Below are 16,450 nucleotides of genomic sequence, written 5' to 3'. Positions count from 1 at the left end.
ACAACCAACCCCCCAAAAAACCAAACAAACCAAAAAGAACATAGCTTTTAGCATTGTGACGTTGATAATTTCACTGGTAGAAATGTTCTGCCAGCATATTTGTAGGGCAACAAAACATAGTATCATAACATAAAATAGAACATGCATACATGAAGACTTATCCTTTGTGGCTAATCCTTGTCAAAAGCACCACCTCTATAGAATCATAGAATTGCTGATGTTGGAAGGGTCCTTTAAGATCATCAAGTCCAACCATTAATCTACCCTGACAAAACCACATCTAAACCATGTCCCTGAGTACCACGTCTACCCCTCTTTTTTGGGTGTGTGTGTGGTTTTTTTTTTTTTTTTTTTTTTTTTTTTTCTCAAACCCCTCCAGGGATGGCGAAACCACCATCTCCCTGGGCAGCCTATTCCAATGTTTAATAACCCTTTCAGTGAAAAAATTTTTCCTAATATCCAGTCTAAACATCCCCTGACAGAACTTGAACCCATTTCCTCTTGTCCTATCTCTTGTCAGCAGGGAGAAGAGTTCAGCCCCCACCTCTCTACAGCCTCCTTTCAGGTAGTTGTAGAGAGCGATAAGGTCTCCCCTCAGCCTCCTCTTCTCCAGGCTAAACAACTCCAGTTCCCTCAGTCATTCCTCATAAGACTTGTATGCACCGCCTCATAAGATTTCATTTTTCTAGAGGTTCTAACTTAAATTTAATGCTGTTTATTAGGAAATTTGGGACTCCAAAGGATTCTTTAGGATGCATTTTTGTTAAAAGGGAGAGAGCAAGAATGGGTGACTGTGATGGTACCTTATGTTAGCTCTAGTGTTTATGTAGGCATGCACTGAGTTGGATTGGCCTGCAGATCTGGCTCATCAGACTGGGGCACGTGAACATGGCTGTGAAGGGGAAGGCCATGCTGCCCCTGGGCAGTAGCAGAGCCCTGGATCAGCCCAAATCAGCTCTGACACAACTGTTGTGCTGTGGTGTTTTTTTGTTTTTTTTTTTTTGTTTTTTTTTTTGTTTTTTTTTTTTTAATTATTATTTGGTGTTGGCTGCCTGAACTTGAGCAATTATTTGGTCAGTGTACTTTTTCTCATGAAATGTAATGGAGTTTGGAAAGAGTGTGCTCTTGTGCACATGTGCACTCTGTCTCTCGCTCCAGCCCTGTGTGTGGCTCCCCAGGTTAATGAGTAACAACCTGGGAATGTTTGACATAGGGTGCTCTTGACTGCTGGCTTCAGCCTGTGTTTTGATGAAAGCAACTTTGTTTTAAATCGGGTGTGACAGGAAAGTGTAACGTGTTTCTTGGTTCATGAGCAACACTGGTTGCTTAAATAATCTGTTAAATATTGTAGCCTTAGTCCTGTAGAAATATTTTGAAAAAAGCCTGCAAAGCTTTGCACTTCAACTGTGTGTCACTGTGAAGGTTGTTTGGTGTGCTGCCACGCTATCAACATTCCTATCTGTCTTGAATTGGGACTACAGCTCCATGACGTGTTAAATTAATCTATGTCAGCGGCTGCTTCCACCCCCTCCTGTCCTCCGATCAGTGCTTGCACTAACCTGGCCCTGAGGTAAACTACTTTAGGGAGCTAAACCAGCTGAGAGCACACTACAGTAAAAAAGGGAATAGACTTTTTGAACGGTTTAGTTTCCCAAACCAGCCCTCCCAACAGACTGGATGCTGCAAGTGAAGCAGCAGAAAAATAGCAGAGATAGGTGGTTATGTATGAGGTGGTCAAGATAGCAATGTTTCTATTCAAGCTGACACTATATCTGATAAAGGGGCATAATGTTTTCTGTGTATTGAAGCAAATACATAGACAGTAAATTATCCATGACCCAGCAATGTGCCCTTGTCGCCAAAAAGGCCAATGGAATCCTGGGCTGCATAGGGAAGAGTGTGGCCAGTAGGTCGAGGGAGGTCATTCTCCCCCTCTACTTGGCACTGGTGAGGCCACAACTGGAATACTGTGTCCAGTTTTGGGCTCCCCAGTTCAAGAGGGACAGGGAACTTCTGGAGAGAGTCCAGCGAAGGGCAACTAAGATGATTGAGGGACTGGAGCATCTCCCTTATGAGGAAAGTCTGAGAGAGCTGGGACTCTTTAGCCTGGAGAAGAGAAGGCTGAGGGGAGACCTTATTATGGCGTACAAGTATCTAAAGGGTGGGTTGAAGGAGGATGGAGCCAGGCTCTTTTCAATGGTTCGCAGTGACAGGACGAGGGGAAATGGGCACAAGTTAGAACACAGGAAGTTCCGTTCAAATACACGGAAACACTTCTTTACGGTGAGGGTGGCAGAGCACTGGCACAGGCTGCCCAGGGAGGTGGTGGAGTCCCCTTCTCTGGAGATTTTCAAGACCCGCCTGGATGCAGTCCTGAGTAATGTGCTCTGGGCAATCCTGCTGTAGCAGGGGAGTTGGACTAGATGATCTGTAGAGGTCCCTTCCAACTCTGAAACTCTGTGATTCCATGAAATGGGTGAGGAGACTGGCTTGCCCCTGGAGCAGAGGTGGTTTAGGTTGTGACGATCCTTTGTTCTGGGGAATTTCATCCTTCAGGGTTGATCCATAGTTGGAGAATTCAGTCACCTGTACTGAAGAGCTGCGTGCTCCCTGTTGTGCGGCATAAACATAGTGCTTAGGCAGGACTTTTCCTAGAGCACAAACTATACCTCAGGTGCACTCCTTAGAGTCTCTTTTTGTAGGAAAGCTTAGTGTGGTGACTGGAGAGCTTGGCTGTGATGTGCTGTTGGCATGCTGTTGTGGACACCAGTTGCAGTCATAAGCTGGAGCCCCTATATCTCCAGAGACAATACCTGTGTTGCTGAAGTCCACCTCAAAACTGAGAACTACTTGACAGAATTATTTAAAAAATAGCTGAACTGGAAAAGTCACATTGGACTGACCCGCTGTATAAATAAGATGAAAGAGGTGTGATAAGAAGTATGTGAATATTTTTGGGCCAAACCCAAAATCTGATGTGGTATATCAACATGTGCCCTGTTAAATGCTGGGGCCATCTCTAATTGCAGATATCCACAGGTGATGGGTACAATTTCTGCACCTGAATGACAGAAAGACCTGGAGATACTTAAATATATGAACTCTTTCAAGTTCTGACCAGAGTGAATAGGTAATGTCATGATTTAGGCCAAATCGGCTACTGGGGACCTGGGGAACCCCAGATGGGACTGACAGATGCTCCCCTCTACCCCTCTTCAAAGAGAGAGGCAGAGGAGGAAAAAGAGACTCATGAGTTTAGAAGGAACTAAACTACTTTAATGAAATATTAATAATAAAATAAAAAGAAATAATGAAAAATATACAAAACCATATCAAGCTCCCAAGATGATAATCACGAGACCAGGCAATCCCAGGCTGGACTCAGTGACGGACGGGAACTGTATTCCGGATCTGCATTCAGGATTGGGATCACAAGCAGATGAACAGAGTCCTCCTCAGACGACAGCCATTGAAGGAAGAGCACTGACCCTTTGATCACTCAGCTTTTATACTGAGCATGAGGCAGATGGGATGGAATACCCCGTTGGTCAGTTTTGGGTCACCTGTCCTGTCTGCTCCTCCCCACAGGTGGGACCCCACTATGATTTTCGACTTCCGACCCTCCAACGGGACAAATAACGAAGTCGGTTGGCCTTGGCTGTTATAGCAATAAGTATAAGCAGGAGCCTCTCTGCATGCCATGCCCGGGCATCAGCTATAAACAATTGGTCTTATCCCTCTGAGAGAGTGAACACTGTCTACACAATATGCAGTTAATTTCAGTAGTTAGAGAGGCCCAGCTAAGAAGCGAAGTTACTGAACAAAATTGGACCAGGACAGGTAGTCATACAACTGTACAGGAAAAGATCTTTTGTATTTTCTGTCCCTTTATGGAAGGAGGGGGGGCAGCGTCCTCTAATTCCCCTGTTAAAGGGGGAGATTTCTGGCACAGAATTCTCGTGGTCACAGGAACTTGCCCCACATCCAGACCTGTTGGTGAAAAAGTATTCCTCCAAAAGTAAACTAATATGCAGTTGTTTTTTTTGTGTGTGTTTTGTTTTGGTTTTTTTCTTTTTTTTTGTTGTTGTTAAAATTCAAAGGCGATAAGGTCACTCACGACAGTATGCAAGTACTTTAACATTGTTTAGAAATACAAATCATTCCCTCTCTGTGATCCTGGAAAATTTAAGGATATCCTTTGCTGTTGCAACAGTGGCATTTTTTTAATTGGATATATCCTCTCAACCCCTACTCCTGGCTGCACTTTAAGGGTACTTCCTTGCCAAGAGCCCTCAGGGGGAGAAGGCAGGCAGTTGTGTAACTTAGACCTACTGGGATCTTATCCATAGGAGGTGGTAAGCATTTTAAAGGTAGCTAAGTAGCTGAAACCTCTCATCACACTGGTGGGTTTATTGGGGAAAAGGTTCTGTTTCATCTTTTGTTAATGACTTAATCTGAGATATTCCAGCCTGTTTTATGGATGCTAGACTGTGGAGGGAGTGGAGCCACAAACCGACAGTGTGCTCTGGCAGCAAAGAAGTTAGCAGCATCCTGTGCTGTGTTAATCGGAGCAGGGCCAGGAGAGGGAGGGAAGTGATTATTGCCCTTTACTCGGCACTTGTTAGTCTACCTATGCCTCCCACCCCCAAGTACAGGAAAGACATGGACAAACTAGAGCAAGCTCAGTGGAGGGCTACCAGGTTCATCAGGGCTTGAGTACTCACCTATGAGGAGAGGCTTGGGGACTGGGACTTTTTCAGCCTGGGGAAGAGATGGCTTCAGGGAAGCCTAACAGCAGATCCCCTGTATCTGTCGTCAGGGAAACAGGGTTAGCAGGGTGACAGAGCAGGGCTGTTTGTGGTGGTCTATGGTGGGAGGATGAGAGACTTCAGGCAGAAGTTGAGACGAGAGGTTCAGGCTGCATTTAAGGAAACACTTTCTCACCCTGAGGACAATCAGATGGTAGATCAGGTTGCCTGGAAAGGTTATGCAGTCTCTGTCCTTGGAGGTGTTCAAGATTTGACTGGATAAAGCCCTGAACAAGGTGGTCTGAGCTCACAGCTAAGCCTGCTGTGAGCAGAAGGTTGGTCTGAGAGCTCCTGAGCTCCCCTTCAGCCTGGGTGATGCTGTGATCCTGAGTGGAGGCATTGGGAACCCCTGGAAACTTGGAATTTAATGGAATTAAGATTTGCTTCAGTTGCTTTAGTTTTTTGAGGCAGAAAGGAGAAAGAGTAGATGGTATAGCTGACTAAACTGTGGAACTTGGAGGTTGGTAGCAAAAGAATAGAGAAAGGCAGCGTATTTTGTATTTTTGGGTGTGTGGGTTGTTTGTTTCTTTTTGTTTGTGGTGTTTGTTTTTTTTTTTTAAAGAAAAGTAGGAACTTCCACTCTAAAAGAGCTAAGCATTGCCCAGGACTTTCAGAAGATGCCCACAGAGATTTTGCAAGGTGGGATAACTCAAAAGCAACGATATTCAGCAACATTTGCACACTGACAGCAAAAAGAAGAAAATCTTGATTACAAAACTGAGTTGCCTTCAGGACAGATATAGCATAGCATTTCTTGTGTTTGGAACGAAATGATCAATGTGTTGCTTAAAACAATTGAATTTTAATCTTGTGGAGCGTGGTTTGGTTGTATTTGAATTTATAAAGTTGAAGTTACACGCAGGACTTGCAGATTTTTTCTTTTTTTTTTGTTAGGCTTCAAAATTTTTTATAAAGATGTGTTGAATGAAACATACGACATCTAAGGATGGTTTTAATTACTATGTGTAGTGTTAATGCAGTCCTCAAACTTGCGAATAATTGCACTACTCTAATCAAGGAGCACAGTTACTGAAGCCTTCTGATCCAAATATTTATTCCAGCTTTTGACTGTGAAATTACATTTGCTTCCTGTTGATGTTTTTTATCTCTTGCCAGATTAAATTTATCTTTAGTTGTGAATGAAATGTTACTTCAGTGTTTACATACCACAGTATAGAAAACATTTTAAGCAAAAACAGCATTTGCTTTCCTTTAACAAAAGGAAAAACAACACAATCCTGTTATTCCAACTACATTTTAAATGTCATCTGATAGGACATTGGGATTTCATTCTGATTGAGAAGTGTCCTCAAATCTCATGTCAGAAACTGAGGGGGTTTGGCACCCACAAAAGTACTCTATAGTGTAGAGTAGAACAAATCTTAGAAGGCATTTTTGGAAGAGAGAAAAAAAAACCAAAAAAACAAACAAAAAAAAAAAAACCCCAACCACAAACCACCAGAAAAACATAGAGCAAATCCTCAGACCTTTCATCCCATATGAGTTTGTAACTTGTGGTATAATAATGAGGAGGACTCAATAGAGAGATTTATCAAGCGTAATAATATTCCTTGCAGAACTATGGCCTTGAAACAGACAATATGAAGAATCTGGTTCTCAAGTTGCGAGCGTCATCCAACAATCTGCAAAATTACATCAGCAGCCGTAGGAAAAGTTCAAATTACGATGGAAATACCTCTCGCAAGCCCCCCAATGAATTCCTTACTTCTGTGGTAGAGCTGATTGGTGCTGCTAAAGCCTTGCTTGCATGGTTGGACAGGTAAGAATAAAATCTTTATATTTTAATTTACTGCTCTAATGAATTGCTTCTCCTTGTAGGGCAAGGTGTAAAGTTCTTCTTGATCTCGCTCACCCCTTTTTTGGTGTTGCCAGGAGGCTTCTAGTGGACGAATTTAATCTAGAGTTTCTGCTCTTGAGCTTCCTGTCTTGCTAAACCCAGTGAAACTGTTAACATTGCATCCAAACTGGTATTTATAAAAGTAGGAATCTTCCTGTTCAGGTCAGTTTCGCACAGGTGCAACTTCTTCCTCTCCCCTTCACACCTTCTAAATTACTTGTCATTGGCAGGTCGCTTTCTAAAAGAATTTTTAATGTTCTGCTGAAATCGTGGCCTTAGCTCTGCAATTTGAAAACTGAACAGCAGGAGAGACTTTCCCTCTGCCTGTTTTGGTTTTATGGTTTTTGTTTGTTTTTTGTTTTTTTTTTTTTCCCCTTTAATTCTTTTTTTTCCTGGCAAGAGCCAGAGTTGTTTTGTGACAGCTGCAGCGGAAGCAAACGGGCAACAGAGCTGGTCGGATGCTGGCAGGGATGCTGTCCGTGATAACAGATGAATGTAAATTCTCAAGTCCCTTGCCAGCTTTCCTGAGAAGAAAGGTTAGGAGGAGAGCTGCACAGGGACTGGCAGCAAGAAGAGGTTTTATCCTTCAGTATCCCTTCTGTCCAACAAGGAATTGGTCCTGTGTCCAGGCAGTGATATCTTGTGCCTCTCACCTGGTCCTCTCCTCTCACTCTGTTGCTGGCAGCTTGCCCTAAATTTCTTCTGCACCTCACCGTCAGCAAGATGGCTGGCTTGTCCATTCCCAAACCTGCTGGGGTTTCTTCTGAGCCCCCCTTCTGGTCCTTTCAGCTGTCTGGAGGGTCTGAGGTGAGACTCTGTAGGCTCTAAAGCTAGCCTACCTATAATGATCCTTTTCTAAGATTTTTTTTTTTTTTTCCGAAGATTGAGCCTCACTGCACCTCTCTGTAAAATGGGAAAATTCATTTTTCTTCTTTTAGAGACTTTCTTTTCTTTCCAGTCTGAGATTAGTAATGAAAGAAGATAGAAATCTACTCACTGGCAAACCCAAAGGCGTAATTTTTACAACACAGTCAGTGTGAACTGACTCGAGCATGCAGCTGAGAGAAGTGTAATTTGGAAAATTGACAGTTTTTTTTCTGGTTTTGCTCTCTGAACTTGCTTACCACTGGGCTAGACATTCACCAATTTTGGCGCAAGGAAGGAGCGGAATTATGCAGTCAGGAATATTTATATAGTAAAACTGTGTCTCACGCTTATGCGGATGTCAGCTCTCGCATACTATTCCTCACTGATAAGGTAGGATAGGAGAAGACTGGCCCCTTCAATCTAAGGGGTATTTTCTCTTGTTGCAGGACCCCATTTACAGGTATTGCTGACTTCTCTTCAATGAAGAACAGAATCATTCAACTCTGCTTGGACCTCACTACTACTGTTCAGAAGGTCAGCTGGTTTCTTTTCCTCTTTGCTTTCCAAAAGGGAAGGAAGGGGGGTGTTTGGGGAAGTAATGTGCTTGCTGTGTGCAGAGTGCTAATTGGAAGGCAGATCTGGAAATGAGAGCTTACTTCAAACTTTGCAGGTCAGTTTCAGTTGTCCAATTTTCTGAGTTGTCTTTTTTCCCCCACTTAATTTCCAATTTTGCTATTGCTGGCTTTATCTTAAGTGACTGTGGTTTAAAGGCTACTCGTATTTTCTTCAGCTTTAACGAAAAGAGGGTTAATTTTTGAAATAGTTGGTCTGAATTTGAAGATTTTTCAAGCTCCAAACAACATGTTGAAAAACAGTTATCAGTGCTAACTCTAAAAAAATTATGACTCTGTTGGTTATTATACCCATGCTTGCAGACTTCTTAGGTCTTGTCCCATATAGAGTGTTTGAGCCATCAGATGGGAAATGCTGCATGTAATGGAAAAAGCTGCCACCTTTATGATACAAATCCCACTAGCCAGGCTTCTTCTGCTCATAGTGTGAGACCACAGTGTTCTGTTTCAAAACTTTCCATTTATCCACTGTGTAATGAGCATTTGTATTGGTAACTGCTAAAAGAACACACAACTCTGGCAGTCTTGGCAAATGACATCATTTTGCTCTCTAAGTAATACTGCCTGTCTTCGAAACCATTCTGATGGTGTGCCACTGCTTTGGCTGCTTTGGTGTGCAGGCTTCAGCTCCTGCTGAACTTGCTTGTAGCTGTTAATCCATGGCTGTATGTTGTTTGAACTCAGAAGAGTCATGTCCTGTGAGATGGGTGATTCTCTCTCCATTTTGGGGGAATGATGTCAAAGAACAGAAACATCCTGTGTGTTGTCAAGCTATGATGACACCCAATTATATCAGTTGGATCGCTGTGAAAGGATAGTGTCTGGATATTATAAGTTCAAGGGCACAGAAGTTTGGCTTGCTGCTGAATGCCTTTCTTGTTTGGGCGCTGCATGTGCAATCGCAGAAAGTCAGTGATTTACAGCTACAGATTTGCAGATTGTGAAGTAGAACAGTAAGCGCTTCTAGCAGCAGATGGTGCTCACCCAAGAGTGCTACAGGAACTAAGATATGAGATTGCTGAGTTGTATTAATAAAACTACTAAAAATGGTGTCTAATCTGTCAGTTAAATCAGCCTTTGATGTCAGGGGAATGGAAGTTGGTGGATACAACCCTAGCCTTTTAAAACGTGTCAGAGTACTTCTCTGCTAATTTGATAGGAGCTACAATAAAGAATGGGGTTGATGCATATGAGGAAAAGCATTAATGGGGGAAGAATCAACACTATTTTGTACTGAGTCACTGCAGATATACATTAGAATGGTCTGAAGGAGTCTACTGAAGTGGAAGACATAGATAAAATGGAAAAATCTCTAGGTGAGAATTTTAGACTTCAGAAGTATTTCTTATTAGGGAATAGAGCATAAGGAATAAATGGTTGGTTCTCATAGTGGAGAAGAGACCAGTGTGGCTCTTGTGGAAGCAATGCTGCTCTGCATAATCATAAATGATGTGTAAAAGTCGCTGAACAATAAAGCAAGGCAGGAATGCAGTAAGATTCCAGTTTACTTTAATGACAGCTATGCAGGCAAAAGGAACAGAGTTTACTCCACTGTTTCTTAAAGTTTTGTGGCAAACTTTAAGCTTAAACTAATAATTGGTGTAAATAGAAATGAAGAGGAGCAGAAGGATTTTGCAATATTGAGCAACTGGGCTGCATGATGATAGGTGACCTTCACTATCGACTCATGCAGATGTGTTTAGCAGAGAACTATGCTGATGCACAACAATGGAGTCTAAACTTCGTAGTGGTGTTCAGGAAAGGTCTTGAAGCTTTTGGTGACAGAATGTAAAAAGTGTGACCTCAGTCCTTGGTGGTCATTAAAACAGTGAACAGGGTGTTAAGACTTACGAAAATATAAAAGAGAACATAGATGAGCTATTTTATATATCCCTGGTGTGTCCATATCTGGAGGACATTTTTTTGATTTCTGTTTTTAAAAGCACAGAATAGAGCTAGGAGGGAACAGAAAAAGTGTTGAGGATGATTAGAAGTATGGAACAGCTTCAATTCACAGCTCCTGGATGCTCCTCGGGTGTTGTGTGGTAGTTATGCAGGTTGACGTCAATGGCAAATATCTTGGAATTTAAGCTTGTTTAAATGCTTGGGGTTTAGGGGTTTTCTCCTTGTAGATATTGTAAATCATGTTTCATTACTTGCTGTTTTAACTTTTTAATCTGAGAATGTGATACCATTCTCTAGCTCAGCTGTTCTTGCAGAAAACAATGACAACTTCTGTAGTCTGTTACATGAACTTGTTTCAGTTCAAAGGCTTTTGTACCTGGGCTGTGTAAATAATGCTTTGTGTGCAGTCCTCTGGCCCTCAGGAACGTCATCGATAGCATATTTTTAAAAATCACTTTTCTTGCTATTTTTAACAGTTTATTTTATATCCATTTTGATGCCTGGGACAGAAGAGTGCCTGAGTCAGGGTTTATCGGTATAAGGCAAACTCATGTGCCTGGCCTTCTAAGAGTCTAGTTTTATTGTGCAGGGTTCTGCTTTTCTGGAATAATCTGCTGCTGTAATTAAATCCCATGTTCTCTTAGTTTTCAAAGTTTATTATTGCTTTCTACCAGAGCCAGAAAATAGTTGTTTAACAGTACATTTAAGCCCTGCTGGGTGAAACTAATCTGATTAATCCCTGCAGCATAAATATCTCTATTTCAGTTTGAGGTTAAAGTGGCAGTTTTGCAGCATTTTCAGAGATGATGTATTTACATGTTTATTGATTGATGTAGGGCTTTTGTTCTTGTTTTGTTTTTAGGACTGCACTGTGGCTGACATGGAAGATAAAGTTCAGACTGTAGTAAGTACACGTTTCTGTTGAAACACAGCTGCCTGCATTCACATTTACTTCAGTGACTTTTATGCTGACTGTGCTGACAACTTTCAATCACACACATACAAGCATATAATTCAAGTAAACATTGTTATGGGCCATTTTGTGAATATTCTTTACTGTAGAGAAAATCAATGAAATTTGAACAGATGGGTAGTATGTGTAATAGCACGGAGTGAAGTATTCCTTGAAGCTTCATTGCACGGCTATTTTTTCAAGAGCATTTAGACCTCAGATATTCAAGGGAGGGGTAGTAGCAGAAAGATCATAGGCTAAATAAACCAATTATGCCTGTGATGTGCATTAATAAGCATACACTGTGATATGCCTTAATAAGCATACACTATGCCTTATTAAGCTGCTTCATGTAAAAGAACTGCCCTGCCACAGAACTAGAGTTCTGTCTCTGATTGTACTTGAGCTTGAAAGATGTGAATTTTCAGGGTTGTTTGAAGCAGCAAATGAGGAGAGCAATGGAATGCTTTTTATATTTTGTAATAGTTAATCATCGCTTCCTGCTTTTGACATGAACCAGGCTGTGCTCTTTGATAAGGCCTTCCGCTAGCTCATAGATGCTTAGGAATTTAGTAGCACAATAACTAAAAATAACTTTGTCTGTAAATAATGAGACCACGTAAAAGGGAGGGTTTTTTCATCTTTCTTTTTCCATTTGTGCACACCCGCTCTGGAAGTAGGTATTGTTGTTTGGAGTTCCCTTGTTTGAGCAGTTCCTCGCATTCAGACTTAGGCATTGTTTTGATTTATTTTATTGTTGCTCTATAATTCTCATGTAAAACAAAACAAAAACCATTGGAACTATTGTTTCCTGGGACCACTGTAATCCAGACCAACATCTTCCTACAAGACAGTTCCCCCCATCCTGTAATTACATATGAAGGATTGAAACCTGTTGTGAAAGGTGGCTTGCCATGCAGGCTCCCAGATTGTGTATAACTAACTACTGTACTATGTCCTGATCCTCCCTTTCCTCTCCTTTAAGCTTTTCTAACCTAATTTAACTGAAGCAATGTTGAAATTCAATGTCAAGACCCAGAACACACTCTGGGGCATTAGTGAAATTTGTGAGTGTAGGGACAGCACAGATTTTTAACTATGATGTTTTTTTTTTTTTCTGATTAATTAGCCATTCTGGTAGTTAAAAGTTCTATAAGACAAAGCCATGCTACCTCTTGACTTTACTCACACACACATACACACACACACACACACACACACAAAATCAAAATTTGCCTTTAGTTGTAATGTTGGCTTAGGATCAGTTATGTTTTGGTCAAAGGGAAATATGAACCTTGCCAATGTAAGCGTTCCGGAAGAGGTCAGCTCAGAGGCACAGTGGAGAGAAGTAATGCTGAACTGCGTAAGTGGTAGATGTCCTATCTTATACTGTAAAGCTTTGTACAGATAAGTCAGTGGCCAGCATCTAATTTTGTTCTCATAACAGAAATAAAGAACAACATGAAAAACTGTCAGCTGGTCCCCCAAGGAATCATCAGCATGTTTCACTATTTTAATGGGTTATGTTTTGGTTAAAGCAAACAAACCCCAAACCCATTTCTTTTGCTGTGTTTTGTGTGTTCGTTTTTCTAAACAGAGGGTGTGTTGGCATCTGTTAGCAATGATGAGGTGATACTAATGGAAACAGGTTGTGTGTTACAGTATGAAGATAGACATGCTGTAGAACAGATCTGTACAAACAAATCTTCTATTTTGGTGATTCTTAACTATGCTTTATTAGTGGACCAAGTGTTAGAACTCATTTTGTTTCCGTTTTTGAAAACTGAAAGAAGAAGAAGTCAGAGAAATTTTGTAACTGTTTTTTGGATGTTCTCATTGTAGGCCAAAACTTTAAATGGCATTTGCGATAAAGCCATCCGATCAACTACGGATCCATTGATGAGCCAGTGTGCGTGTCTGGAGGAGGTTCATTTAACCAACATTAAACCTGGGGAGGGCCTGGTAAGAACTGATTCTAGAGTGTCCTGATGTCCTCAGTGTTTAATAGGTAGTCTTGTGAGACTGTGTGTGTGTGTATAGCAAGCTATTTCAAAACTACTAATATCCTGTGGGGAACAGAAAGAGGCATGGGGAGGAACTCTGAAGGGTAATTGTCAGGTGGTGTGCTGGAGTGGCTGCCAGAGATGGGTATGCATGTTAATATGTTTGATCCCAAATATAATTTTTGATGGTGAAGTATTGCAGGTTTGTGTCTTAACCAGGGTATTGGGGCATTTTACAGATGCTTGTGAAATCAGACATTTTATTTCTGCAGGTTACCTTAACCAGCTGGTTTTGGGGAGGGTGGGGGGGAGAAGGTGATAAGAAATGGTGTTTGTGTTTCTAAAAGACACGTTTTTGTGTGTGTTTATAGCAAGATTGTGAAGAACATGAGGATTTTTGAGGTTTGCTGTTATCAGAAATTTGAGAAATCCTTTTAAATGTTCGGTCGTATAATATTACTGAAACTAGTTTGTTCAGTGGATGCTACTTAGCTCAGTGCTGGTTATGAGAAACTGGGTTTGAAATCTTGGTGTTTTTTCTGGCTGGGGAACAGACATGTTAAAATGAGTTGGAGGGAATTGAAATCCTTAAATGCATTTGTATTCCCCTCCTGGTCCTGAAGGCAGAAGAGATGAACGCTTTCAGAGGAAGCTTTAGAGTCTAACGGTGCTATGTAGTTTTATGTTGGCCACTGGATTTGGCTGAATGCATTCTTGAAATTATGGGGACCTCTTTGTTAATGCACAAGCTACAACAAAGCGGAATCAGCCTGGCTTGGACTAAGTAAGAAATGAGGAATTAGGTGCACACAATTGGCTACTGACAGGCAAACAGGGAAGAGAATTGGCTGGAGAGGAAAAGGCAAAAAAAATTGAATTTTTCCTTGTACTTCTAAGCAAGTGTGGTAACTTCAGGCAGATAATCTGCCTAAGACTGCTGAATAACATCCAGTTCTGTACAACTCAGTGTGAGTGCTTCTAACAACAGATGTAGGTAGGAAAAGTAGAGATGTATTTGTTCATAAATGATGAAACCAATGTACTGGTCACCTCTTGTGGGGAAATCTATGCAATTATTAGGTAATAGACTGTTGGTGATTTTTAATTTGGTGTTCATATGATCAACACCCACTTTATCTGTTTTTGTCCTCACATGTGGACTCAGCATTACCCTATAGAGCCACAGATAGTTCTGCCAGAGCTTTTATTGCTTATGTCAGCACTGTGGTTGCAAGGCAGTCTGTGTATTGACTTGCCAAGAGAAATTGTAAAAGAACATGTAGGCAATAGCCCACCTGTGTGCTACCTGTGCTTTGTATAGAGAGATCTGGTGACCCATCTAGTAAAACCTGTAATTCCCTAGTGCAGACAGGGCAGTAAGGAAATAAAGTTTTGTTTAAAGTCAAAGACTGACAAGGCAGCAAAACCAGCAGTGTTCAGTATTACCAACCAGACAGTGTTTCTAAACTGCATTCTGCATATTAGTTTCTTTAAGTCATTATAAATATTATAATTAATTACAGTAAAAGTGATCTGTTTAGAATGTTGTAATATTAGACCCCACACTTTTCTAGGGAAAATATGTGAATTAAGTGTTTTTAATAATGTTTTGTCTGTTGCCAGCAGTTGTTTAATCAGATGAGTTACATGGGTTTTTTTGCCTTTAAAGTTGATTTTCATTTTCTGCTTACACTTAGGGAATGTACATCAAATCAACTTATGATGGATTACATGTAATTACTGGAACTACAGAAAACGTAAGTGAAGTAAACGTAGATTAACTCAGGCTATCTGACAGTAGCTTTGAGTCAGTTTGACGTTTTTTACTGCTTTTCCCTGCTTTACATATGACTTTCATGATATTACTGCTTTAAATATTGTGATGCATCATTTGTTTATCCACAATTTGTAAATATTTGTGCCTGCATGTTTCACTCTTAATCTAATTAAACCAGTTTCTGCAAGTACATGAGTTAGTTCAAACACTTGGCATTAAAATAATTGCTTTAATAAGTTACTCTATCTGCTGTTTTGAGTGCTTATGGTATCTTGCTTAACAAAGTCCTAAACATATTTGCTCTTCGTTGGCAAAGGCAATCTCCCCTAATGGGAAAGTTTAGGTGGTAGTCTGCTAAATTCAGTAATGAGTGATGAAATCAATGAACTGTCCTGTGACAAAATTACCTTGCACTGTAAAAAAGACTGAAAAAGTAAGACTTTGAGTGGTTTGTTGGAAAGAAATGGTTGGCATGATTGGCAACTGTATTTTTTGCTGCAGATGGTTGCTTGTTTTGTTCTTACACTGTGAGTTCTCTGTAGCTGGGACTTTATTAAAGGCTTCTGGGCAGTCATTGCAGTGGACCTCTGGCCAGCAGCTGAGGCTGGCAAGTGATGCTGTGTTGTTGTCAGACATGCTGCTCTACAGGAGCAATGGCTGAAAGAAAAAGGAGCAAAGGAACTTGGCTTTTTGCGGTGATGCTTTTTTTTTTTTTTTTTTTTTTTTTTGTGTGTGTGAACAGGAAAGAACCAGTGGTTCTAGTTGTACCCCTGCCAAGTCTAGGGCCCAGGGAGGAGTGGGTGGAAATCTGTGCTTGCAGTTCAGAGTAAAAACTGAAGGCTTTTATGCTATTGCCCTGGCATAACTCCCTATAGGGTCTGAAACATAGACCGAGGCCACTTTGTCAGCAATTTCAACATCCGATAAATGCGAAAGAATGTAACATTTACTGCCGCCAAGCTCCTTGTGCATCTAGATCTCATTTTGGACGCCAGGAGTGGGGCAATATTGCTTCTATAGCTTTGAGTGTTGACCTAAACTTCCACTTTTGGGTGTGTGTGTGTGTGTTGTTTTTATTTTTTTTTTTTTTTTTTTTTTTGAACATTGGCTCTTCCTTTGGGAAGCTCTTGCCGTTGGAGCAACAAAGCTTGAGAAGTGACAGACAGCTGCAAACAACTGGTCTTTCTGGTGGCATGGGATCAGGCTGGGTCTTAGCTCAGTTTTCTTGCTAGGTTCAGAATGTTATTTTAGTAGCTAACCCCAGAAGCCAGTGTGTTGGAATGCAGTGGAATTGCACCCCAAAATTAACAGTACTGTACATTGGAAGGACCAGGGAAGTCCATGAATTTGATACCGGTCAGCCAAGAGGATTTCTGAGTTGTGCTGTCCTAGTTGTGACTCCTCGCATCACATCAGCCTGGATTTAAACTCTGCCCTTTTCTCCGTTCTCACAATGTGATTGCAGTGACTGCTATGCTATCTGGCACTTGTTGTAGGAGTCCTCTGTGTAAGGGTCCCCTACCCTCCTCCAGCCAGGCTCTTGATCACCCAAAGGACAGCTTGAAATGAGCTTTGTTTTTCATAAACTTGACTTTGGCCCAGCATTTTTTCATGATCTTGGTTGACTCATATATATGCAGCCTTCCAC

The 16,450-nt window shown here is 41.2% G+C and overlaps 1 protein-coding gene across 1 annotated transcript in view; it reads left to right on the top strand.

Annotated features, from left to right (window-relative positions):
* CNKSR3 (CNKSR family member 3) overlaps positions 1-16,450 on the top strand; it is a 67,458-nt gene that overhangs the window by 40,274 nt on the left and 10,734 nt on the right. The window contains exons 3-7 of the mRNA XM_082481326.1: positions 6,386-6,588; positions 7,980-8,067; positions 10,933-10,974; positions 12,865-12,984; positions 14,723-14,782. Of these exons, the coding sequence (XP_082337452.1) occupies positions 6,386-6,588; positions 7,980-8,067; positions 10,933-10,974; positions 12,865-12,984; positions 14,723-14,782 (513 nt within the window). The remainder of the gene's footprint in view (positions 1-6,385; positions 6,589-7,979; positions 8,068-10,932; positions 10,975-12,864; positions 12,985-14,722; positions 14,783-16,450) is intronic.

This window comes from Vanellus vanellus (assembly GCF_965231255.1).
Source record: "Vanellus vanellus genome assembly, chromosome: 3".
Classification (NCBI taxonomy): domain Eukaryota; kingdom Metazoa; phylum Chordata; class Aves; order Charadriiformes; family Charadriidae; genus Vanellus; species Vanellus vanellus.
The sequence above is the reverse complement of the archived record's forward strand: the minus strand, read 5'-3'. Positions and strand labels throughout refer to the sequence as shown.